This window comes from Fringilla coelebs (assembly GCF_963513975.1).
Source record: "Fringilla coelebs genome assembly, chromosome: 8".
Taxonomy (NCBI): Eukaryota; Metazoa; Chordata; class Aves; order Passeriformes; family Fringillidae; genus Fringilla; species Fringilla coelebs.
In genome coordinates this window covers 8,546,299-8,572,617 of record NC_140066.1, presented here as the reverse complement: position 1 = coordinate 8,572,617, position 26,319 = coordinate 8,546,299, and the positions used below count along the sequence as shown (strand labels likewise).

At 39.5% G+C, this 26,319-nt stretch overlaps 1 protein-coding gene across 1 annotated transcript in view; it reads left to right on the top strand.

Moving 5' to 3' along the window:
- BICC1 (BicC family RNA binding protein 1) overlaps positions 1 to 26,319 on the top strand; it is a 90,086-nt gene that overhangs the window by 7,523 nt on the left and 56,244 nt on the right. Inside the window, exon 2 of the mRNA XM_084210118.1 lies at positions 25,752 to 25,798. Within this exon, the coding sequence (XP_084066244.1) occupies positions 25,752 to 25,798 (47 nt within the window). The remainder of the gene's footprint in view (positions 1 to 25,751; positions 25,799 to 26,319) is intronic.

The window sequence follows — 26,319 nt, the reverse complement described above, 5'->3', positions numbered from 1 at the left end:
ACTGGGAACCCATGAGGTGGTACATGCCTGAAACTCCTGATGGTGATGCATGGGTAGCAGACAGGTGGAACTGCAGGGCTGCAGTCTCCCTGAGGCTGGAGAGGTGTGATGGGATAGCTCTGGGGGCTGGAGTCCTTCAGTGACAGGGTCTGTAGGGTGCTCACAGTGGGATGCTGAGGAGGAGGTGTTGCCCTTTTATGTGTGGGAGTGGCAGGATTGCAAGGAGCTCTGCTTCGGAGCACACCACTAGCCATTTGAGAGTGCAGGCTCAGGAGTGCTGGGTGGTTTTACAGGTGGCTGCTACAGACCATCTGGGTGGGAAGAAGCAGCACATGAGGCTTTCAAGCAGCTGGAGGGAGGCTCCTGTTTGCAGTTGATCCCCATGGAGGAGTTTAACCCCTCTGATCTCTGCTGGGACAAGAGCCTCGCAGCACACAAGCCATGTAGGAGGTTTCTGAAATGCTCTTGTGACAGCTGCCAGACAGGTGGTCAAGGAACTGACAGCAGGTTTGTTGGGCTTTTGCCTTGCTTGCAAGGAAAAATTAATCATGAATGTGAAGGTGGAGGGCAGCCATTGAGAGGGACCCTGGCAAGCTGAAGAAGTGGCCCAAAGGAATTCCATGAAGTTCAGCAAAAGGGAACATAAAGTGCTTCACCAGGGAGAAAACTGTCAGAGGTTGGGGCTATAATATGCTGTGCAGCCCTGGTGAGACACATCAGGAGTGCAGGGTCCAGCCCTGGTTCCCCAGTGGCAGAGAGGCATGAGCATTCTGGAACAAATCCAGCAAAGGGCCACAGTGCTACTGAGGGACTGGAGAGCTGACACAGGAGGGGAGGCTGAGACATCTGGGATTGTTTAGCTTTAATCTTGAGAAGGCATAGGGAGCAGCGTATGAATTGTGTGTGTCAGAGGATATAAGCAGATGGAGCCAGAGTCTTCTCAGTGGTGCCTAATGACAGGACAAGCAGAAAAAAAAATGTCTTCTTATGACTTTTCTTCTTTTTCTGAAAAGGAAATAATCCATAAAATGTGGAGGCTTTCCAGTTTTTGCCGTGTTCAGCGCTGAAGTGAGGTCACTGCTGTCTTTTTTGGACAGCAAAGGAGTTAAAGAATTCTTAACTACAATTTCAATTGTTGACTTAACATACTAAATCTGAGATTGGACTGTAATATTAAAGCACAGTGTTTATTAATGTTAGGTGTTGGAGATAAATAAAGATACATTTTAGGTAAATCCTTGATCAGATACCAGGATTAAAAGTAGCAGTTTGCAGCCTGAAGCATTCTCCATAGTTGATAAAATTGTGTTTGAGTTAGGGGTCAATTTACCTTCCTCAGGGCATTGAGAAACATCTGCTGGGAAAACTGGTCTGTAGACCCCACCTTTGGCAGTCCTGGTAGGATTTGCTTGTGCTGGTTCTCAGGAAGATCCCTGCAGGAAGGCAAGATGATGGCTGTATCAGGCAGCTGCTGCCAGGGCAGCTCTTGGTTCTCATGCACACGAGAGGTGCTGGGGCTGTGTCTGGCTGCACATTGTGGTGTTGGGGTGCTGTGGCCCACAGGAGCACAGCTGGAGGGTCCCTGCAGCCTGGCTGGGTGAGCTGAGACACAGATCTGCTGTGGCAGCATTGAGTGCTGCTGCTTTGCTGCCTTCAGGCCGCTTTTGAGATGATAGTCCTACCAGGATGTAGCTGTGGTTATCTCTGTGAGCCTTCCACCTGCTGGGGGAGTTGCTGAGGCTCTCTCAGTGTTTGCTTTGGGGATGGGATAAACTAACTGGGTGCTCAGGAGCTGAGCAGTGGGAGCTGCCCGTGGGCTGCATGGCCTGGCTGGCCCCAGGGGTGCAGTTCAGGGATGCTGTGCTCTGGGTTACACCACATCCTCCTGAGCTTTGTGTTCCTGCTGGTGGTATGTGAGCAAGCTGTGAAAACAGGACCTGGGAGTGCAGCTGGGGTTGGAGCACAGTCCTGTTATCTCTGCTGCTTGGATTCTGTTGAGTAAACCACAGAAGGACATGTTGCTCAATTTGTCCTTCCTGGAAGTGTCTTCCTTGCACATGTGAGTAACAACAAACAGGAAATAACTTGTTCTTTAGGTTTCTTTTCCTTTGAGGGTGAAAGGTTTTAAAAAAATATATTTATAAATGTATCACTTGTGGTGAGAAAGACAATAATAGATGATGCATTTAAAAGGCATGAGACTTCCAGTCATTCTGACTACCTCCCAAATGGCCAGCTGCCAGCAGTTGTCTTGAATTTGGCATCTTGAGATCAACAGTTTATAAATGCTGTGGAGTAAAGCTCTTTTTTTATTGCTTAGTTGTTTTGTTTTTTTTTAAATAATTGCCCAGATTGATATATCTGAAACCTTTAAAGATTAGGTTTTGTCCCGTTCCTTTAGGGCTGTGAACTTCTGGGGCACACTGGTGGCTTGAGGAGGTGCTTTCCAGGACACCCACACAATCTGCCATCTGAAGATGTAGTTAGCCCTTGATAAGTGATAGTTCTGTGTGCAGCTAAGTGTTTTAGCTGTTACCATTTCTAGAAGGGCTCCAATGCAGCCTGGTAGAAATTTTACTGGACTGGAAGGAATATTCTCTGGTTTGCTGCTTTGAGACTTTGAAAAAATTGCTTTTCTTCGCCCCATCTGATTTGACTGCTGAGCCTTTTCCCAGAGGTAGGAAGCTGGTCAGTGTAGCTGGTGCGAGCCACAAGGTAGCTGAATTCCCTATTCCGTTGCAATTCCAGGGCTTGCCTGGTGTGTAAAGGTTGCAATGAAACTTGTGAAAAACACTCCTTATGTACAAAACTTGATAAACTTGTATGGAGAAGCCTTTTCTCAAATATTAATGTATGAAAACAGTTATTTCCCATTCCTCTTTTGGCTTTTTACTTGTTGGGAACATGTGTAGCTGCAAGTGAGGCATGAGCCATCCATTTTCGATTTGCTAAACTTCTCTGCAGGCTAGGTCTGGGAGGCTTTGCAAAATCTTGGTTCCATTTTCCCCTAGAACGATGTGATATGAATCAGGTCTGTAAGAATGGTTTTTGAGGAAAAATAAGCAGCAATCATTGTGCTTATGTGGTTATGGTCAGGCTTGCATTATGTAGATGCCGAGGAATGTTTATTATACTGGGGTTTTATAGGTACTTCTTCTCCCTCATCTCATAGAAAAGTTTTTCTGGTTGATTTGTTTGTTTTCCTGTGTGCCTGCCCAACATGTTAAGAAGCTATGGGTTGATAATTCTTTTATGACTTTCAGCCCTTCTCTACAGCTTTTTAACTTGCAAAAACAACTTCTATTTGTAAGAGTTATAATGGCACAGGCTTTTGATTTGGCTGCTAAGATATTACAGAGGTTTTGAAAGCAAAAAACTATAAATAAGAGTGCCAAGGAAAAAAAAAAGCCTCATTCCAGATCATTCAAGTGAAATATATCTGCAAGTTCAAATTATGTACTTAAAAATATTGAGCTATGTGTTTTCTTGCTTACTTGGCACAAAGTCTCTGTAAAAGCTTGAATGATTGTCCATACTAGTGATGAGATGACAAGCAGAACAAACCCAAAATACCATTCTGCTGCTTGTGGAACAGCTCAGATCATGGGCTTCATCTGTTTAAACTTGGTTCTTTGAAAGGAATTATGCTAGATTTCCTTGTGAGGGGAACTTGCAACATTTTTATAATCAAGCTGAGCTAAATGGTCTCCAGTACAACATATCTGAAAATCAGTATTAAGCCACGTAAATCTGGTCTGAAAGAAGCAATGTTAAAAGATAACTGGGGAGGGAAGTTGGTAACACTAATGATTTATCCTGTTGTTTTGAAGTTCTGCTTTTGTTTTCTGGAACATGTACACATATCTGTGCTGTTCTTAGCTCACACATCACAGAGTGGGTCAGGAAAGGAGCACAGGGGGTCACTGGTCCTGCCTCCCTGTTCATCCTGGAGCACATGGCACAGAACTGTGTCCAGCTGGGTCTGGAACATCTCCAGCGAGGGAGGCTCCACAACCTCTCTGGGCAGGCTGTTCCAGTGCTCGGTCACTGCACTGTGAGGAAGTTCTGCCTCATGTGCAGATAGAACTTCCTGGGCATCAGCTTCTGATATTGTCTCTAGTTCTACCTTGCTATACAAACCTTTAATTTTTTTTATTGTTTTGATAGTCTAAAGTTCCATAGTGAGGTTGTCACATGTACCAAAGTTTTAAATAGATTTTCACCTCTTTCTTTTTTGTTTATAAAACATATTTTAATTCTATGTACAGGTGATGATTTTTTTTTTACATTTTAAGCAAACTTTGGTTTGGGGAATCTGTGTTACCACTCTGAATTAGTGGTTTAACCTTTAAGTGTGCCTTTTACCTTACTGAAAATCGCTTTGTATGAATGGAGGGCTTTGATTATGTCTATTTTGATTGGCTCTGTTCTGTGCAGTCAGTGCCTGCGGTAAATTTATGGCAGTTGAATATACAAGATTGGTAACTTAAAACCAAGCATCTTGAGAAATGGAAAAATGAAATTCATAATTCCAAAATAAATATTAAGTCCATTATAAGTGATGCAGTGAAACATTTTTATGTTTAGTTACATTGATGTCTTCTGAAGCTATTCCCCATGTTCTTTATGGTGAGATTGTCTTCCACGAGGGAGTATAAACTGCAGTGTAATTCAACCAGGAGCTTTGTTGTAAAGGAGTTCTTGTGCAGAGTGTTGCACTGTAGAGCAGAGCCATGATGAGTGAAAGATGAGCCATGTGCTGATCAGAAAGGGGTTAAGATCACCTGTATTTAAAACCATGTTTCTCTGTGTGTAATACTTAGATTTAAATGAAAAAACATACATGTGGATATTTTTTTCGATCACACAACATGTGCAATTGAAATGAGGGATACATTTGCATGTCACCCTTGCTGGGATATGGAAACCCTTTTCATCAAAGGATGGTGTCCCTTTTTCAGGATGTGTGAGCCCATCCATGGGTAAGAAGTGCTATATAGTGGTGAAATATTAAATTACATTAGATGGCCTTTATTTGTATGCAGCTGAAACAATTAAAATAGCAATGATTTAAAGAGTCTGGATGTGGAGTACATTTTTAAAATACTGTTTTATATAGTGGAAAAGAATCCTGGTATGTCTTTAGTTTTTTAGTTAAACAAACACAAGTGCTGTTTTTACTTAGTAAATTTGCCTCCGGAGTGTGTATAAAATAGTGGATAAGAGAGAATCTGTTTCTAATCTGTTCCATGTGCAGAAACAGTGAATAAATTTGATCAAATCTTTAGTTCTTTATAAGCAATTCCTTTTTGAAATAAAAACATATTCTGCAGAATTTTCTTTTCTTCCTCTGTGTGGAAGACATTACCATCATTAGAGTGCAGAATACGTGGACTCTCAATATGTGTGAAATTTTTCAATGCACTGAACAATTGAACATGTAATGATGTTTTCTGGGTTGCTTAGCAGCACTCAGGTTTTTTTACTTTAAGTAGTCTTCAGTGACATCTTAAGATTGTTCAGAGACTTGGCAGAAATAAAAAAAGTCATTCCAGTGTTTGAGACATGAGGAATCGTTTAGGCTGTGGAAAAAAAAAAGAGTAGGGTATTGCAAAGTTTTGTGTATATATTTAAACATTTACAAAACTTTATATTCTGTGTTCTTGTAAATGTTTGGGGGAAGTGAGTGCTAGAAGATTATTCTGTTGGATTTTAAGTATAGTTTTAGGTATTTATCACTTGAAAGATGCAAACTTAGACAACAGATTAATTTTACCTTTACAAGGGCCATCTAATTTAATTTACTATTTCACCACTCTATAGCACTTCTCACTCATTCATGTGCCCACTCATCCTGAAAAAGTGATACCAAGTCTCATATTCTTTCAACTGAAGTTTTTTTAAATTGGTTTATATGTCATTGGAATTATGTTTTCTGTGTTTATGTAGAGAGCTGAGAGTTAGTGGTGTTTTGACTTGAGAATATAATACAAATAAATTAAAATGTAAAATGCTAATACACTTTTTTTTTCCCTAGAGGATATCAGCTGCATATTTACAGGAACCTTTTCATTGGGTGTCTCTCCTGTATCACTGCAGAGCTTCTGTTGGCACTGCCTTCTCTCCAGGCTTGAACAGCCAGCAGAGAATTTGAGACTGGTTTTAATAATGTGTTAAAGAATTAAGGGCTGTCAGCTTCGTGCTACAGCTCTGTGCTGCCTGAGGCTGCTTTTGGTGTCTCTCTCCCCTGCTCCTGCTTTCTGCATTGCGTGAGTTAAAGGAATGTTCATCCTCCAAGTGAGCAGTGGCAGGGTCTGGCCAGGGCAGGACTGAGCGAGGCGTGGGAGCAGCCAGTGGCTGCGTTCAAGGAAAGAGTGACACAACTGCCCCTGCAGGTTGGCCAGAGCAGAGGGCTAGAGCGGGGCAGCACAGCCAAGTCTTTCAGACAGATAGGAAATTTTAGAGTGGGAAGTCTCAGGACCCAAGAGGCAAAGGGAGACGTGTCTAAGAGGATTTTTAAAGTCCAGTAGCTTTGGATGTGCGCAGGAAGGATCTCCCCATACATTGCACGGCAGCCAGGCACGCTGTCGGGAGAGGAGCTGCTCAGTGCTTCTGTTCAGCCTCTCTCCTGCTCGCCTTCTGTTTGTACTGTTTTCTGGGAGGAGAAGAGGAGGAATCACTCACCAGCTCTGTTCTGCCCTCTCCCAGCAGTGTGATGGATTGAGATCACTTGGAGGACGTTCAGCATTTCTACACCTGGTACCCAGACTCTGGGTTGCTCCTCTTCATGTGAGGGAGAGCAGGCCAGGGGCAGGCAGGGAGAGCTGGGAGCCTGCAGGGGCTGCATGAACACAGCCTTTTTCCATCCTCTCCTAACTGCCTCTGCAGATAGAGTACAGATCATTGGTGAGCATTGCATTTGACTGTAGGCTTTGGTGTAGATGCTTTGCCCAGGATGGGTTCTTTCTTTTTGTGTGAGGTGTGTCCCAAACAGCTGCTCTGGTTCATCAGGCCTGCTTCACTGGAATGGAGGCAGTGGCAGGATGGTTGGGATGTTTGGTATTTGGGTGCATTTTGGTATTTTGTTTGCTGCAATAAGGCAAAGTCAGATGCTGCAGTGCATGTTGACTTCCATGTTAAAGATGTGATCTGGAGGACCATGGTGTGGAGCTGCTGGTCAGCATGGATTTGCATTTTTCTGAAGAGAAGAGCCACAGCCATAAAAAAATTTTATCAATCTTCTAGGTAACAGTAGAAACTTTAGGAGTGTAGTCACTTTGTAAGGGATTGGTGGTGCGCTGTTTTACTCATCTTAATTACTTGCAAATTATTAAAAAATAATTGGGGGAATAACATATTTGTAAAGTAGATCAATTTTACCTGGTAGTGTGAAGGTAATGGTAAACTTATAGATGGAGCTTCTCATTCTGAAACACTTGAAAGTCCTTAGTGTTTAGCATTTTGTTGTAATTTAACCTTTCTTCCACCATTTTAATAATCAAAGGAGTAAGAATGTGCTCTTAGTAATGCCTGAGTAATTTTATATCCCATAAATGGGTTTAACATCAGCCCAAGTGAAAACATGGTTCTCTAATTATAAAATACAATTATCTTTGTGGTCTCTTGTGAGTCCCAAGTGATGTCGTCTTCTCAAACGTTCTGCTCTTGGGCTGTATTTCTTTTACTTCAGAAATACAAAGTCAATTTCTCTTTTGAGGTAGTCCATGATTTAAACCTTATTGAATTTGAAGAGAGAGTATCTCAGCATTTTTAAGGACAGAAGTAGAGGTGAAGAGGGTGTTTAGGAGGAAAGCACCTTTTATGGTAAGCTGAATAACTCTTAATTCCATTTTTTTTATGTGCTCTAATGGCACTTGTTTGTTCTGCTGTAAGTGGTGGTTGCTGCTGCAGGTGGAACCCAGGTCAGCTCCTTTTGCTCAAATACAGACTGGTTTGGGATGTTTCTGGCAGGAACTGGTTAATAACTGCAATATAGAGATTGAAGTGAACTGAACACTTTGGGGACTGGTGCTTGAGCTGTCTCAGCTCCCTGGTGCTGTTTCTTCAGCAATGGAAGAATAGTTTCCTTTTCTGGAGAAACCTCTCTGATCTTAAATTTGGTGTTTGTTTTTCATTATGTTTCAGAGAGGATTTGTATCAGTTTCTGCAAATGGGTTTTGCCAAAGCCGTGGGTTTGTGGTAGCCAAGCAGTCTCATGATTTCAGGGTAGCAACTTAAAGAGCTGAAAAGTATTGTATGGTGAAATCCAGTTGATCTGTAACAGAATATCCAAATTCAACCAAAATCAAAACAGAAGAAAAAAATGCAAACAGGAAACGTTGCTTTTTTTGGCAGTCCTAATAATAATGGCTTATGAACTCCAGAGATGGAGTACACCCTCCAGACTTTCACCTCCGTTAATTCTAGATGGTTTGGGTTTGGTATTTTTTTAAATTTATGTGTGGTTGAGATAGGCAGAGACTTTCAGAGTCTAGTGAGCTTCTTTGACTGTAACTTCTGGTTGTTACAATGTCCTTTCCTCCACAAGTGTAATTTATAAACTTACATGCTTGTCCTTACAGAACAATCTACTGGTCTCCACACCTCTTAATTAGTGCTAATTGTATGCAATGCCTCATTGTTTTTAGTAATGTGCCAAAAAAAGCAAACAATAGCCAAATTTGTTTTAAAGGAACAGCTCAAATAGCTCAAATATATAGTTTTTACTCATGCTGGTAAAAAACAGCATGAAGGAAGAAGCATAAATTAAGGGATAAAGTCACTGTTGGCACAGTAGGAAGCACAATACTGTCATGTTTATCTCAAGAACAGCATGAATTGTGAAGATTGGAGCCACATCTGATGGGTCATGCTTGTACTATGGCATCTATGCAATAAACTACATGCAGCTGATACTTCTGTATTATTTTTGAGCTCGTGATTAAGTGCTTTTGATGGGATGTATTGTCTTTAGAGTAAATAAGGTCTGTGTATTTATATTTTTATGGTTTTTTTTAGAATATCTGGGTTTCAGTATCAGGAGGTGGTGTTTGAATTTTGGGCTTGCATTTCTCTGAGTATATGGACTTTTTTCAACTGCAAAAACAGGCTTGGTATAAAAACGACCCACAGTCTCTGCAAACTTAGGTACTTGGAAAATTCCTAGGGATTAATTGCAACTCTAGGAAGACCCAGTTAAATAAAGTCAATAGTAGGAGGCTTTGCTTAATACTTCTCATGTGTGGGTAGGGCTGTGTTTGCCATTTTTCTGCAGGAGCCTTAATGCAGTTTATTCTGAGTGGGCACTCACACTGTGGGGAGGATTTTCCTGAGCTGGAAATGCCCATTTTCCCTGGTGGTGTTTGTGTGTGCTGTGTGTGACAGCAGGGCTGAGCATGGCTGCAGTTCTCTCTGTGGGCACTCATTCTTACTCTTTCTCAATGCATTTGTGATTTAAGATCCCTGACTCTACCAGTTTAACGTAGTGTTTAACCTCCTTCCTCTTCCAGTGCAGTTTACTCTGCTTAAAGACTCCTGAAACATGAACTTTCCGAACATTCAGCAGAGGAACTAGAGCAGCAAGTCCTCCGTTTTTTCCTTTTCTGCTTGGTTTTAAAGCTAATCCATTTTAACTGCAGGAAGAATGTAATTTTTCTGTTGGCTGCTTTGCACTGCACAAAGCTTTGGTGCACGTTGTGGAACATCTTGAAATCTATATAATTGTAATGGAAGAAGAATGTTTGGAATCTTTTGTGGACATTTTTTTTTTTCTTAGCAGAGCTTTCTGGATGGCAAAGAGCAAAGGCTGTTGGGGCTTTTTAAACTTTTCTATTCCTCAGTAGCAGGCATTTTCATGTTCAAGGGCTGCAATGATCTATCCTCTCCCTCCTTTCTCAGGAAAATAATTGTGGGGTTGGCAATTTTGAGTAAAATACTTGGCCTTAAATTTTCAGTTTTCAGCTGTTGGTACAGCTTTGTTTTTATTTTTCTCCTGGATGGGTTTTTGGCTTATTCAGCATTTTTCCAGGCTTTGCATAGTTCTTGAAAACCTGTGGGACTGCTGACCTGGATTTTTGGATCCTGAGTTGCTCTGTGTGATAAAATAAAAGCTAAAATAAATGTCAGAGGCCCAACACACTGGGAACAACACAGTTAAAGAGGTTGTTCTGTGCAGAGGATTTTTGTTAAATTACAAGAGGAAGAAGCATTAGATGTTATTTTGTGTTTGTTATATATTTTATGTTTACTTTTCTTTAACTTGTAAGTTTTAACTTACAGAATTTCCAAGAAGTCTAAATCTCACCCAATATGTGAAAGTCTTCTTTCCTAAGGTCTTGATAAAGCTTTGAGGAAGTAATGGAGGACTTGGAAAATGACAGGTTTTTCTGTGATTGTGATACTTGCTTTCATGCATTGCAACTTGGCATTGTAAAATTACATGGCTTGAAACAGTCATCAGAGAGAAAGTGAGGCTGAGTTACGCCAGGTTCACCTCTCACATAAACTGTGTGATTTTTATTGGGGCTGTTTTGTTCCTGCTATTCGTTGTCCATCATCTACTCCTATTCTCCTATAGAGAATAAAAACCTAAAGCAATTTTTAAAAATATTTCTTAACTGGATCTTCTTAGGACTAGAACAAGGCTTTGTTGCATGCTTTTTTTTTGTCTTTAAAATGAACTACTAGCTGGTGTTTACTGGAAACAGTAGCCAAATGTGAGACACATAAGGGCCATTGACCAATCTGTGCTCCAGGGTGGTGATTGTTTTTCACTGAAATACAAAGCTAAAATCCCCTTGGCTGTCAAGTGGCAGCAGTGCCATTATATTTTTACTCTGCAGCAAAACTGAGTGCTTGAGGCTTGGTTTATTGTTAATTCTGTTGAACATAAAGCACTCACATGGTTCATTTTTGGTTGCAGAAACTACTGATGGCTAGCAACCACACAGATATTCATTTTTTTATTGATGGGTAACTCATTTCTTTTGCAGAAAGCTGACCCCAGTACATGCTTATTTATGTCTAGGAATGCTGACTTTGAGCTACTTCCCCCTGCTCTCAAGTGGACTGTATTTCCTTAGCAAGGTTTGCAGTTCAAAGCCCCCTTGCCTGTTGGAAACAAAGCTGTTGTTTGAGTTAGAAATCACGCGTTTGCACGGCGTCCTTGTTTTCCCACATGCCAGCACACAGATGTGGTTATTGTAAATTAAAAATACCCTGTTTGTAGAGCTGAATTGGAAGTACCTTATGTATGTGCCTGCTTGTGCTTTACATCATATGAGTCACACACAGGGATTTCTCAGGAGCAAATGTGGCTCCATAAATAAATAAAAGAGCCCTTTTTCCTATATTGGCTGTCTTTATCATTCCTAGCTAAAATTATTCTCAAGAGCAATCCTTTCTAGTGTTCCCTGTGTATGGCTCTTGCCTGTGCTTATGTTAAAAACCTTTGGATAATATTTTTCCTTTTGTCAGGCTTCCTCGATACATAAATTGATGTTTTATGCTACTTATTTCTTGGTTTTTTTCAAGAAGAACCTCATCAATATTCTGTACCTCTTCAGAAAAAGCTTGCTTTCCTGTGGTTTCCAGTCTAATTTATCTGCTCCCATAGCAATCTAATTGTTATCTAATTATCAGATGACACTCTGATAAGATTTCTTTTGTCCAAAAACTGGCTGTGGCTTTGGTTTTATTCACTATCAAGTCCTGAGAGTGACATACCTTTCTCATAAAAGGTACTATAAAATTGCTGAGTGTACCATGTCAGCTCAGCCTCAGCAGATCTGGATGTGTGCATTAATTATGTTGGTTAATTATGGTTACTCCAAAGAATACCAATTGCCAGGAAACAGGGCAAATAGCAAAGTTTGGAAGTAGACTTGATTTTTCTCTTTGGTTCACTGACATTCCTTCCACATTACTAAGCTTTCCATGTCACTTAAAAAGTGAGCGTTTTGGCAAAAGCTTTATGAAAGCATGAAACACATGGGCAATATTTATAAAAACTGGGATATTTTGCAAGTGCAATATGTTGAGGGATGTTACACAATGCTCAGCCCATAGTGGTTTTTATGAATAGGTGGTAAGGTCATTCTGTGTTTGGTGATAAAGACTTGGTTTTGTATTTTTTACTGGAAAAGGAGCTGATTTTGACGTAATACAGAAAAAAAATTGACAAGCTTTTATTGAAAAGATTCAAATTGGGTAATGTTGAGCAAAAATGGTAAGAGTCCTGAAAGCAGCATTGCATTAAATCAGCTGCACTAACATCTTGCTACTTAAGCCTCTTTTTGTTTGCAAAAATATGATATTTCTTCAGCTAAAGCCCCCACGCAGGAACTGGAGGCAGAAGTGGGCCAAATATTAGTTCATTACTTGTTATTGTTTGTTTTTCTAGATTTTGGCAGAAATTGCACATTCTTTGTTTTAGTTTTCACTTCCCCGCACTTGATATTTTATATCCTTTAAGTTTACAAGTTTCTTTTCAGTTTATTTTGCATGAACTTAAAGGGTTTTGTATTGTATCAGCTCTTCTAAGCAGGACTTTCCTGAGTCTTGAACATAAAAAAGGGGAATTTAATATCAGAAATAGTCAAGGTTTCTAGATTAATGAGTTGTGTAACTCAATTACAGTTGTCTAACCACAAAACAATGCTTTCTTGTTTACTTGTGGTCATTAATTTAGCTTAAGCATTTCCTGCACTGTATCACAAGGTTGTGTAAATGCAGCTTTGTGGAGTTTTCCTGACTTATATATTTCTTGTAAACAGCAGTTGTAGAAATAGCTTTGAGTCCATAAAAATACAAATTAGATAGCAGGGGGCCATATGCAGGTCTGTGAGATTGTACACTGCAGTCAGTGATTTGCTTGTGCTTGAGAAGAAAAGAATCTTAGGATTTGAGGAACATATTTTGGGCCTGTTTGTGTAGGCAACATAACTTCAGCTCTCCACTTCCTGCCTGGTCCTTACACGCCTCGCTCAATTTCATAATGTTTGAATAAAGGGTTCAGAAGCCCACAAAGGCTGGCTTTCAAGTCTTGGGGCACACACTCCCCACTGATGTTTATTTAGGGTTAGTCTGATGCCCACAGCAGTGTTGGGGTAGGTTTGAGCAGTCCAGGCCTCTGCTGGGGGTTTCACCCCTCTGTGGGGTTGCTTCCTGAGTACTGAAAAGTGCAAACGAAGACTCACAAGTGTAGCAGCTCAAAGGTGTTGCCAGGACTTTGCAGTCCCTTGGGAGAGTTTCAGCTCCCCTGTGGCAGGACCTTACCTCTAGGAAGTGGCAATCACAAGGAATCCAGTGGTTAATGCAGCTGGATTTCTAAAGACTCATCTCTTTAGAGCCCTTGGGTGGAGGCAGCTTTGCATTTCTATACATCTCCCCTGTAGCCAGAAGACACAGCTTGGACACCAAGAAAAATTAACTTGAGCATGTTAATTTATATGAAAGCATGGCCCAAAAATGCATACAGGATTTGACAGCTGAGCTGTGAAGTTGTTCATAGTCTTTGACTATAAGATGTTAATTTATTTTTATGTAAGTACTGCAAAATTTGCGTGCTTGACTAACTTCATTTTCTTGAGAGAAGCCCAGATTTGGGAGAAGTCACCATGTGAAGAGGGCTAACAGCCTAGGTCAGTGCTTTAAGGTGAAGGGGCAGTTAAAACTTCTCTGTGTGTTTAGCCTCTAGTGATGTGTGCTTCCAGCATGTCTGTGTTCAATTTCAGAAAGAGCTTTGGGATCTTTGAGGGACAAATCTCAATAGCATTGAGGTATTTGAATAAATATCACTGTGTGTTCTGCCAGATAAAATTTTGGTTTGGGTTTATTTTAACCTTTAGGTGACTGACTTGTGGTCTCTTTCCTTTGTCATACACAGCCTGAGCTCAATTTTATAATACTTGAGCCATGGTGCATTCTTTGGAGTGTAGAGCACTTCTCCATGAAACAGAAATTAATCTGTGACTTTGCTGCTTGCCTCTGTAGCTTGGAATTCCACTTGTCTATGCCACCTTACCTATGGGTTTAGCAAGAATGCTCAGGTTTTCTGAAGGAGTATGTGGCAAACTAAATACAGTATTAGCATGATTTATCCCCCTGTCGTTCAGCTTCTTCCACTGTAGTGAAAATTTTTATAGGTCTTCTGTAGTTGTCAATGAAAATTAACGAAAAATAGATGGTGAAAGAATGTAATTATTGTCTATCTGAATTTCACAAGGATTTGCTGCTATTCAGCAAACTTCTCCTAGATGATTTAGTTTGAAAAACTCATTGGTAATAAAAAGAAACGAGACCAGTAGAAGTGCAGAATTTCCTGTGGAGATGAATCTTTTTGCCCAGAAGGGGCTTTCTCTGGTGCCAGCTTAGAGCAGTCGTTTTCTGGATTCGTACATCTGCTAAGTCTCAGTCCTGAGCTGCTTATATCTGTAGTGCTGCCTCAGTGAAAAAGCAGGTAGGATTTCCCAGGTGGAGTAATTTCAGTTAGGAGATTAAAACAAACAATTGGTTTAGTTTATTTTTGTTTAATACCCTAAAATCGGAATGCTCTTGCTTTTCTTAAGATAGCTATCCTCTTTTTTGCTAAACAGTCTACAATTCTGAATTAAACACTAACAAATTATTCTTAACACCTTTTGCAGTCCACATCTAATGTGGCATGATTGGAACTGGATGCCAAACTTCTGGCCAAATTTTACCAGTGTAATGTAAATGAGTGCAGGCTTTTATCTTACTGTAAACTGTGTCTAGAAATCCTAATTATACAGCTTGACATTCTTGATTCACTGTGAATGTGTATGTTTTTGTTTACATGCATGCACATAAATGGAATAATTTAATGCTTTGGCAGCTGTATATACCAGTTGTGCTTTTAAATATGAGAACTGTTCATAACAAAAATTCATGTAGATGATGAAAATATGGACATAAAACCAGCTGTGAAAATAAGACTTGTTCACCTTTACCAGAAGGGTCTAGACTTCTGTTGTGCTTTGATCTTCTTACCTAAACAATTACTTCATTTCCTTAGTTTCTTAAAAGCAGAAGGATCTTGGTGTTGTGAGTAAACTTGAGTTTGGCAAAGTAACTTTTATCACTGTATTTTTGTGCTGGTACATAATTTGGATTTCATGCCCAGCAAGTACATGGAAAAATGGTGACAAGTTGGTGCACATTTTGTTGTGGTGATAGACAGCTCTAGACTGGATGGATGAGGGAATTTACTTTGTCTGCTTCCACCCATGGGGGGATCCATCCCACTCTCTCTTTACAAATCTGCTTTGCAATTTCCTCAGTGATATCACTTGAACAAATTGTTTTGGTTCTTGGGTCAAACTGATAAGCTTGCCTTCTTTAAATGTTACGTGGATTATGATGGTATCCAAGAATAAGCTGGCACCCTTTTTTCCTGTCTTTAAAGCTATGAATTGAGATATAGGGTGTATTCCTGAAAATGGGGCTGTGTGTGATTTTTACCTTTGTCTTCTTTTTTTTTTTAATTAACTGAATGTATCAATGCCTTGCCCCAGAAATTATGCCTGCACTTACTTACATTTGTTTATTTTATTCTTTTCTTCTTGGCTTTTTAAACTTTGTCCTTTGCTACTTAATGCTGGTTTTTAGCGCAGTTATCCTTCTCATGAAGTGTTAAGTCAGTTTACATTTTTCTGTATGCATATTTAAACTAGTGTTTTTCATTTAAAAGGAGTAAAAGATGCAAAAAAGATCCAATTTACTTTTTGCAAATACTCAAGTCAACAGTTGATATCAAGTGGGTGCTGCTTCAGTAGTACTGTCAGTAGTCTAACATATTACAAATTTAGTGTACAGGAGTGACTCCCAATTTTACCCTGAAGGGGAAATTGGCTGTTCTAAACTGAACAGCCCTCTGCTAGAATTCCTCTATTGCCACATGCCTTAAAATCTGGAATTAAAATGTAGCAAGAAGCCTGAATTGGATCTTTATCTGGGGAAGAATTTACATCTAGGGTGATCAGTATATTTTGAAACTGATGAATGTAAAATAGAAGACAGCAGGCATTCAAAATTCTCAGGTTAAGGGAAAAGGAGATGCCAAGCAGCCTGGGTGTGTGGATTTGCAAGTGTTACCAGCTGTATGGATGTGCAGGAACAGGGGAACGGATGCCTAGAAAAGGGTTCACAGCATGTGTCATTTAAAAACTGAGGCTGTTAGGTTTTTTTCTTCTGATAGAGACAGAAATTAAGAGTGAGTTGGGTTTGGACAGAAAAATGAAATTCTTGTTTTGTTCTCTAAATATTCCAGTTTCATCCAGGAAGCTGGGAAGTGTGGGGCTGGTTGAATTTTAGAAAAGCAGGAGACTTTGTAATTCCAAATAATGGGAGTTTTTTGTCCCTGTCAAATGTATTCCAGAATCCTGTTCTGCATAATGGGCCCAGATACAAGCAGTGTCTCCTTGCTGTTGGAAAAGGCCTTGGAGCTCAGTGTTTAACCTGCATTGCAACAGACTTAAACTGGTTTCCTGTATAAAGCTTTGTCTTTGACTTAATCTTGGCTTGTCTCCTTTAACTCCACATCTGTGAATGACTCATAACAAGCAGGACCATCAGAAAAATATTGTGTACATTCTTATCCAATTCTGTAGGGTTTTTGTTTCTATTTTTTTTACAGCCTTGCTGCATTTTCCCCTCCCATGCAATGAATCATGCAGTATCTGTACTCATACCTGACAAGAAAAGTGGTTGTGCGTCGAGGGAAAGTTGAATGCTAAACAAATAGAAAGAATATCCCCAGCCATCAATCTGCTGAGAGCAGAGTTTTTGTATTTGGCAGGTATCCTCAGTCAGCCCCCAGGGCACTGCTGATATTATGATTTTCTTTCCTCCTGTAAACAGCGAGCCCTGTTAAATGGATACTCTGGCTTGGGGCAGAGTTGGATCTGTCAGGCACTGGCAGCAAGGGAAGTTCTGCGTCCTGAGGCACTCAAAGGCTTTTATTTTTTTGAGCTGTCTCATCCAGAGACTCAAGGCAGTCCCACTGCAGAACTTTTTAGAAAAATGTCAAGCTTTACGTGTCTTATTTCTTCTGCCCTCCCATGAATGCTTTGGCCCATTTCCAGATGTGTGACAGCACAGGGGCAGCTCACTCAGCTGTCCTGTCCCTTGTGGAGTGTTTACAGTGCCACACTGGAGGGACAGGGCAAAATGCTACACGCTGGGTCCTTGTCTTCCATATTTTTATTTTAAATACTTTCCTAGGGAACCACAGCTCCTGTAGTTAGTGCAGGCAATGTGCATGGCAGCTCATGCACTAATAATAATGGGGGTGTCAACTGAGGCAGGCAAGGTGGGAGAAGGGCTGGAATGGCTTCATCCTGTCACAGTGTTGTGGTCTCTTCCCTTGTGTCAGACTGGAAGCCTGGAGTAGTGGACAAGTGAGTTGCTGGCGTAAGAATTAATAATTTTTATTGCTGTTCTGAGAAGTATTTTATAACAGCAGTATGGTATGATATGGTGAGTCGGTGACATTTTCCTGCAGCTGCTAGAGCTGTCCATCTCTGGCTGTCTCCTCCAAAACTGCCTCTCTTTGGGTAACAGGTCGAGGGAACTGATAACATCTAAGCTGTGTTTCAAGTGGGAGAGTGCTCTCACGGCTGGCTGCACACTGCTGCTGTCAGTTTTTCACTACAAAGGATTTGGAACAAATTAATACAATGTGAATTTTTTTTCTGGCCAGCCTATCATTTTGGCTACATAGTTCCAAATTTCCTGGAAAATTGAAAAGCTGAAAGGCCTGTTCGAAGGTAGAGAGGCAATTAGCTAAGTCCTTGATGAAAATAATAGAAGCTAAACCACATCACCTTTCCTTTGCACATCTCAGTATAGGTGATGCTTTTTGGATGTGACTGATTTCACTTTGCATCTCTCAGGGAGCTGCTTGGCAAAGAGCAAAGGAAGACTGAGGTCACAGATGCTTTATTTTTGTATATGTAGGCAGCAAAAATGCTTTATAAACATTCAAGTCATAGAATTGTTCTATTCCCTTTTTATTACTGCCTCCAGTAGTATTTCAAAGATGTTTTTCTCAGAACTGGCAGAGTATAATGCTTGAATGTACTTAATGTAAGGTTTCAATCAGGTTTCACTTGTGCTCATAGCAATGGATCTTAACAAAGCTGTCTCATAATTCACTTTTTGATGTGCTCACTTGTAAAAAACTGATTATCAGTAGCACAGATGGAAGTTTTCTGTCTTAAGAGGACCTATTAATAGGGCATTCAACTTGGCTGTTATTTAGGTGTCAAAAAGCCATCTTCATCCATTGATTAAAATGGAAGAAAAATATAGCTTGTAATTTAAAATCTGAGGATCATAGTAGAATTATTTGATGAAAAATCAGTAAGTCTGTCTTCCTTGGAATTCTCATCTTCTTTCCTACAACCAGGTAGCTAGGTACACTGTTTGCTTGGATATTCGCCTTTCACAGTACCATTAAAGTGGTTACAAGCTTGAAATGGAAAACTTGTGTTCATTTCCAGACTCCTTACACTTTCAGGAAATCATAAGTGAAGTTGTTGTGAAGTTGTTTTCTTGTTGACTTCAGTTGAATTTTATTAGTTAAGCAATTTCCAAGAAGCCTTCTGCTGATTCCAGAAGCAGGGTCATTGATTTACTTTCTGTCAGTCATGGGAATGAAGACTTCAGCAGGGCTTTAAAAATCTGTTTGGGAGCCTCAGATGGCCTATCTTCTGTAGGAAACAGCAAAAGTCCTTGAGTGCATCTGAAGGGTGATGTAGGAGACTTCCAGGAATATTTCACCCAGTTAGGGAGATGATGGAGCATTTGTGGCTCTAACAGTGAACAAGTGGAAGCCAATAGAGCAGTTTTAATCAGGTAATACAGTGCTGACAGCTACTCAGGTTCCCTGGCTTTGTTCTGGAGAGGCTGGCAGGAGGCAAAGCAGTCACTTCATTATCCTCATTAACTCCACAATGCCGTGCCCCTACTCGCTGTGCTCCACATCCCACCAGGCACTGGGCATGAGCTGCACCCATGTGTGCCTCTGGAAGGAGAGATTTCCACCAAGGAAAAAGAGCAACCCCAGCTTCACTGCCTGCCTTCAAGCTGTGACTTGTCTCTAAAAATAAATAAACAAGCTGACTTATTTCTATGCACAGTCTTGGCAAGACAGCTTTGTCCCTAGGGATAAATTTGTTTTGCAAATTTAGGAAAATCTGTTAGCTATCTTAAATTTACAGTTGTTATGTATTAAATTATTGGTTTTAGAGATAGAGTTTTGTAGTTATGCAACTCGTAAAATATTGATGGTGGAAGGGACAAGGCAAGTTGCTTTCTGTATAACCCAATTATTTTTTTCCTCTTTTTCCCTTTCTATTTGTTTTTCCCCTTAGCTTTCAGTCACTAAATCTGTCAGGTCCCTACAAATACTGTGAGGAAATCTCTAGGAATATTTGTGGAAAATCAATGTCCTTTTGGTCCTCAGAGTACATGTGTTGGGGTTTTTTTCTTGCATTCTTTCTTGGCAATGCATGCAGAGCTAATGGAAGCAAGTGTAGTTTATTTTAAGCTTTTTCTTTTTCTCGTCTTGCTGTTCCCTTTATTCATCACAAATGATGGGTGAAGCTTCCTGAGTTCTGGTTGTAGAGCTGGTTTTAGTTATTTGCCAGCAATCTTAATTTTAGTATCAACTATTTCATTTTAATATAGTATTCAGGGGAGTTGAAAAGTTAATATTCTTCTAAGTGAATATGACTAGTATTGAGGGGAGAATGAAGATGATGGATGTGTCACCTGTCTGTGTTTACAGTCACATTCTTATGATGCCAGCCTTGATCCAGTGAGCCTCCTCCAGCTCCAGAAAGAGCCCGTGGAGCCTGGATGGCCAAGGGGGCTCATTGACCCAGTACTTGAGCAGCAGGGAAAAAGCACCCCAGACTCAGCCTGCTTAGTTCCCAGCACTGGTTTGGTCTGTCAGATGCTGGAGCACAGCTGGCCTCTCTGTGGATAGCTCAGCAGTTGTGTATTGAGTTCCTGCTAACAGGAGGAGATATACTGGAACCCACCCAAAACTGTCCAGATATTTGACAGGCTACTTATTGTCATTTACTGAGCATGCTGAAATTCTTCCAGTTCTTCTTTGGCTGCTCTAACAGAGGAAGAATGCTCCTTTATAAACATTTTAAGTTTGTAGCATGGTTGGTTTGTTTGGCCTTCTAAAATTTATCTGACTTCTTAATAAAAGGACACACTTTCACCCTCAGTCCAAGAGTCCTTTTGTCACAAAATATGTAGATTGATGATAGTTTCTGTAATATTCCAGATACCATCTAGGTCCTAACTTTGTTATTACCTTTTTGTCTGCATGTTGTATGGACAGGTATAGTTTGCTTTTTTCTCTTTTATTGAATATTCCAGTAATTTCTCAAGGATTTTGGAGCTTTTCTCCCTTTGCTCAGTCTCCTTTGCTGGTACCATCAGTTGACTCTGAGCTGTCTATAGTGAGCATCCTCAAAACCTGAAGATTGCTCTGTATATAAGTTTAAGAACATTTGAATATGTGATTTTCATTCATCAGTTCTGGAAAACTCTGTGAAGCTAAGTAAGACTCTGAAATAGTGAGATTGCTATGTGTAACAGGTTATTTTTTGAAGTTTATTATCATTAATAAAGTAAAAGGAGTACATAACTTTATTGAAAAGCCAGTTAACAGTTTCAAATATTTAGATTTTTCAGAAACAAGTGATTTCTTGCTTGTTTAAGCCTTGTTACTTCTCTTGCTAGACTGTATATTTTAGTTGAGCTGTCTCTGAGACTTCTTAGTTCCTAAGCTGAAAACTGGAAGTGAGACTGGCTTTGCAATTACAAGAAAAATGGAAAATTGTTTTGTTTGGATTTCAGCAAATTCAATTTAAGGTCAGATTTTTTTTCTTTAACAATGTACACTCTATCTTTTTATTCCTAAAGGCATATTTTCAGCAATTTGGCTTAACTCTGTGGTCATGGGGGTGGAATTCTTTATCTTGGCTTAATATAAGCAAGCTTTCAGAGCATGTGTGGGTTAGTGTCTGACTTGTGCACAGGAAAACACAATCTCTTTATCAGGTGGTTTCTGGTTCAATGAAAGAAATTTTTGGTTGGGTTTCTTTGTGTATGACAGCAGCTTGGTAATTTTGGAGAAATAGCTCAGGCTTTCAATAAATAACTGTCCATTCCATTTAAGAAGTTAGGAGTAAATAAAAATCTACGCTCTTATGTAGCTAGCATGTTTCTGTAGCAGTTTGAGAAAAAACTCAAATCTAAATAACATGAGGATACCCTTGACATAAATGTTATGAAATCTTTCTCATCCAATGGATAGGAAAGGTAAAGGAGAATTGAGCACTTACCTCCTTACCTATATTATTCTACAGCTTCTTGAAATCCTGTTAAGTTGATTTGTCTTGATACAGTGAAAATAATATCTAGTTATCTGTCATGTTAAAGAGTATTTTGATGCAAGGAATGATTTTTTTTCATCGTAGTTGAGACCCGAAGAGCAGAACATGCTTTTTTTGTTCTCTTAAAAATGTAGTCTTTGACTGCAGACAGAGGAGGAAGTTTGGACACTAATCAATGTAAAGGCAAAGTCACCAACTCAGTCACACTCAGTTACCCTGGGTTTTTGATAACTTCAAGAGTTTGGAAAATAAGACACAAAACTAATGTTTGAGATCAGCAAAGTTACGGTAATTCATTTAAACACTTGACTTAATCAGTGTTTCTTGGGTTCCCTTCCTGTAAAATATGACCTGTATTGTAATAACTTTTTTAATAACTGAAATAACATTTGAAGTGAAAGCTCAAATTCATTTTTTCCATGCGAACCTAGAAATTACAATTGGGCCTTTTTATGATTTGGTGATTGAGTAGACAAATGGTGCACTTCTTGGGTACCATAACACTTAACACCTGTTTCAACTGTTTTATATTTGTATTGGATGGAACCTCAGCAATCCAATATGTCTTGAAAAGCAAAAATCTAATATAAAATATTTCATGGTATGGAAGAAATTACAATAAACAGAGTATAGCTTAAAATATAAAATGCTTGTTATGCACATTTACATAGGTTTCATCTGTATTTCTGAAACCAATGTAGCCACCTCGTGTAAAAGTAATCCTAGTTTTTCTGAGGGTTGGTTAAGTGATTATTCAATGCAATAAAGTAAATACTGTTTTCTAAGAAAACAGTATTTCCTGAGTTGGCAGAAATGAAGCAGTTTGTCAGTGAGAAGCCAGGTACAGCTGGATTAATTAGCATTTGGTTTGTGATTTTTCTCAAACCTGCTTTGGGGATAGGGACCACTGGCAGAAGGGTGGAGTGGTCTCCTATGGCACGTGCCAGGCAATAATGTCACTTCTTCATGTTGTTTGTTACTGGTGTGGTATTTCGAAATCAGTAATTTCAGAAAATGTGAAACTTTGTTCATTAAAATCTGAAAGCTTATTTCAAATTTAGTAGAGATGGGCTCTATTGTACCTTCTATGCAGCTCAGGTACAGCACTGCTGGTCCCCCTCAGCCTCCCAGAAAAGGCTTATTGTCTGTGGTGTTTGGTAACTTGAAAAATTCCTGCTTTTCTGGATAAAGCTTGGTTAGAAAATCTAATTATTACTATTAAGATTACAAAAATAATTTGACAGAGTGCATTGTCAGATGTAAATATCGTGAGCTTCTTAATATGATATTTCAAAGCTGAAGTTTATTTTGAGAGCCAGGGTTAATACTCTCAAGATTTGTTTAGAAAATATGATCTTGGCATGTGATGACCTAGGAGATTATTTTTTTTCCTAAACATGAATTCAAGTTTGCTTTTATCTCAGTTTATCTGATTTGAGGTAAACCTCAATGCCTTACTAAATTGCATCTGCTTGTAGAGAACACTGTAAATGATTTGCATTTTAATGGCTTCTGCATAAGTTTCATAACTCTGGAATGCTTCTCTTGCTCATTTCCCTGCAAAAGATTCTGGGTTTGTCTTCCTGTAACAAAATCTGTTTAGCTTTTCAATTATAAGAGAAGTGGATAAATTTGCCCTTGGTTTTGGCTAGTCCTACTCTTTTCAGAATTTTCAAGACTGCCTTTACCTACTTTAGAGAGCAGAAAGGCTTGAAGATAATTTCACCGTGAATCGTAAACATTTCAGACACATGTTGGAAGCTTTCTTAAGCATAGGTACTCAGTTTGGGAGTAAACATACATGAAAATGTAGGTGATTGTGGGTAGCATAACAAAATTCATAAACTACTGATAGAATTTAAATTTCTTTAAATGCAATTGCTCCTCATAAAAAACCAGAGGAAATTTAGGAAGTAAAATAAAAGAGTAAGTACATAATTGATACAAAGAGTTATATGATATGAGGAAGGAGGAAAAAGGGAGACAATAGCTGGAAAACAGCTAACCTCGAAAGAAGCATAATACATTTACTCATGTAGTTTGTCTTCAAGTTTTTAGGCTTTTTTTTTTTTTGCTTTTATAGTGAAATATATCATTCTAAGTGTAACAAAATACTTTAAGCCCCAATTCTGAGCATCTTTCCCACATTAATTCAATGCATAATGGAGATGATAATGACTAGATCACCTTAATATAGAAAAATGAGGTATGATCAGAGGCATATCTCTTTCTGGATTAAATAGTGCTGCATCTTGGACATGAAATGACAAAATTCCAGCAGATTGAAGTATCTCTTAACATGTGAAGAACTGTTCTAAGGTACAGACCTTCAAGTTCAGTGCCTTTGAAAAAACCACCATACAGTCTGCCCTGTCTTTTCACAGCTATCCCGAGACTGACAAATGGCTTATCATAAAGCATCTTATGTGCTGAAAAGCTCTAATGAAAGACCCTATCTTTATAGTATGTTGGAACAACTTAAACTACTAGTTACTAACTAAAGGTTTTTATAAAGTGCCATTTGCTCCAACTTTCTTATTGTCTCTACTGTTGTGGTGTGTTTTCCAGTGAACCCATTTTGGGATGTTTTCATTCCCTCTTCTTGCCCACTTTGTCCGTGCTTGCTGGATTCTGTCTGTTGTGCCATCAGTTGTTGGTGGGGCCAAGCTGTAAATCAGGTCACCAGAATGATTCATATTAAAAAATAAACCTACAATAAAAAGCTTGGAATCCTCTTTGTCAGCATTCTACTTAATGCCCTGCAGAGCATCACTGCTATTATCTTAAACCATCTCTTGTTTGTATTCAGTTTGGAAATTATGCATTTGCAGCTGGAACAAAATCTGTCTCTTCTCAAAACTGCAGCTTCAGCCACGCATCTGTCACATTCTCATCTCCAATTTATCTCATGTACCCTCTTATTAAAAGCATGTTGGTACCATGTTCCACTTGAAATAGAGTGGTGGTGCTCCTCCCTTCCCAAAAGCATTTCCTATCCATTCCTGAGTTAATAGAAGACATGCCAAGCAATGTGCACCTATCAAGGGGCTGCTTCTAGGAAGTTGTCTTTTTCTGCTTGTATCAGTAGCTTGTAAATCTGGAAAACAAACCTTCCCCAGTTGTTTTCTCTGCTTCCAGAAAACCTTGTTCTGCTGAAATATGAACCAGTCTGCTCTTCTCATAAAGACACCTATGGGTTTTGAAGGTGGGGAGGTCTTTTTTTTTCTCAGACTTGTGGAACTGGGGAGTCTGGAATTGCTCTGCAACAAGATGAATGCTTGACAGGCTTCATTTGCTGCCTCTGTTCTGGCTGCACTGAGTTGAATCATGAACTTCTGAACCGTATTAGATAAAACTTGCTAGTGAGCTCTTCTGTGTGGTATTTAAGTGTTGTTATTGAGATTTTGAGATGCTTACTGAAGCTTATTTCAAATGTAGGGGCACTTCTTCCTCTGGGGTAGAAGTCATCTCATGCCTCCAGCCTGTATCTGCTCACTTGCATTTTGCTATCACATTGCGTTAGCTGAGTTACCAGTTCCTTAAGAGTTTGGAATTGGTTGTGTAATTGGAGGAGGAGGACAGAACCAAGTAGTTGAAACAAAGCTTTGAAGCCAGGGTGATGGGGTGAACTCGAGGGGTCTGTCTTGTACATAAGAAATACAAAGTTACTTCAGTAATCCTGTACCATTCAGGAAACTTTTCCACTCTTGGAGTTCTTTTTGAAGGCATCCCGTTCTCCAGGGAAACGGAAATTATCCTCTTTGTAATCAGTTTGAGCTACTGTGTTTTGAACTGGTTGCTAGTTCAACACAGATAAATTACAGCATAAGCTATGTGCAAACATTTCTATCATTTTAAGTGTAATAATTTGCATTAACTAAACTTGCAGTTGTAGATTTAAATACAACTGGGAGACAATCCAGGTCGTGGTCTTAAGATCACTGAATAATGTGATACTTGATACAGAAAATCTTGTGCTCTCCTGGCTTTCTTTTGATCCTGCTGTTGGTAGAATTGCAGGGCAAAGTATGGAGTGTGACAACATTGTTACAATAAGACGGTGTGTGTTTTGTAACTATCAGTGTGTTTGAGCTCAAGTACCCAAATACAAAGAGCTCAGACTCTGTCCTTGGCAAGAGACTTGTGAAAGGTTAATCTGGGTATTGCTCAGCTGTTAACAAATGTTTATTGCATGAGAAAAAACACCCAGAGTTATTTTACAGTAGCATGTACTCACTGAGAATTTCTATATGTAAGCCTGTAAATTGTCTCCTGTGTATTTAGTAACCAGATCCCACTTTTGTTTTACAGCTGCTGCAGAGGGCAAAGGGAAAAGTGGGGAAGACTTTTTTCAGAAGGTAAGAAAGATATTTCAATTCTTTAACAGCACCTGACTAGAGGGGAAAAAAAACCCCAATTAATTATGCATGTGATCAACTAATTAAACTTTATGTGCAGTTTCCACCATATTGATCAAATTTTAAAAAATTTTGTCATTTAAAGTGTCTCCTTGCTACCAGCCGTGCATGGAATGAGATAAGGAACAGGTTCTTTGATGTATACTCCTGTCATCCCTGCACAAAACCAATTTAACAGTCTTACCAGTTCTTTCACTGAAAATGTTAAAATATGCATGATGAACATTTGTTATGCCTAATTGTTAACCCAGAAGATGTCGTGAGGAGGTCTTAAGGATGTCTGTGGATAAATGCTGCATCCTGTTATTAAAATACTGCCTTGCAACTTACTGTGATATTGTTGAAAGCATAAATATTTGGTTGAGAAATGTAATGGGCTTTTAAGAAAGAAATGCACAAAATGATTCAACAAAGTTTGTGGTTGGACCGAGGCACGGAAGGACTGGAAAAAAAGAGCCCTG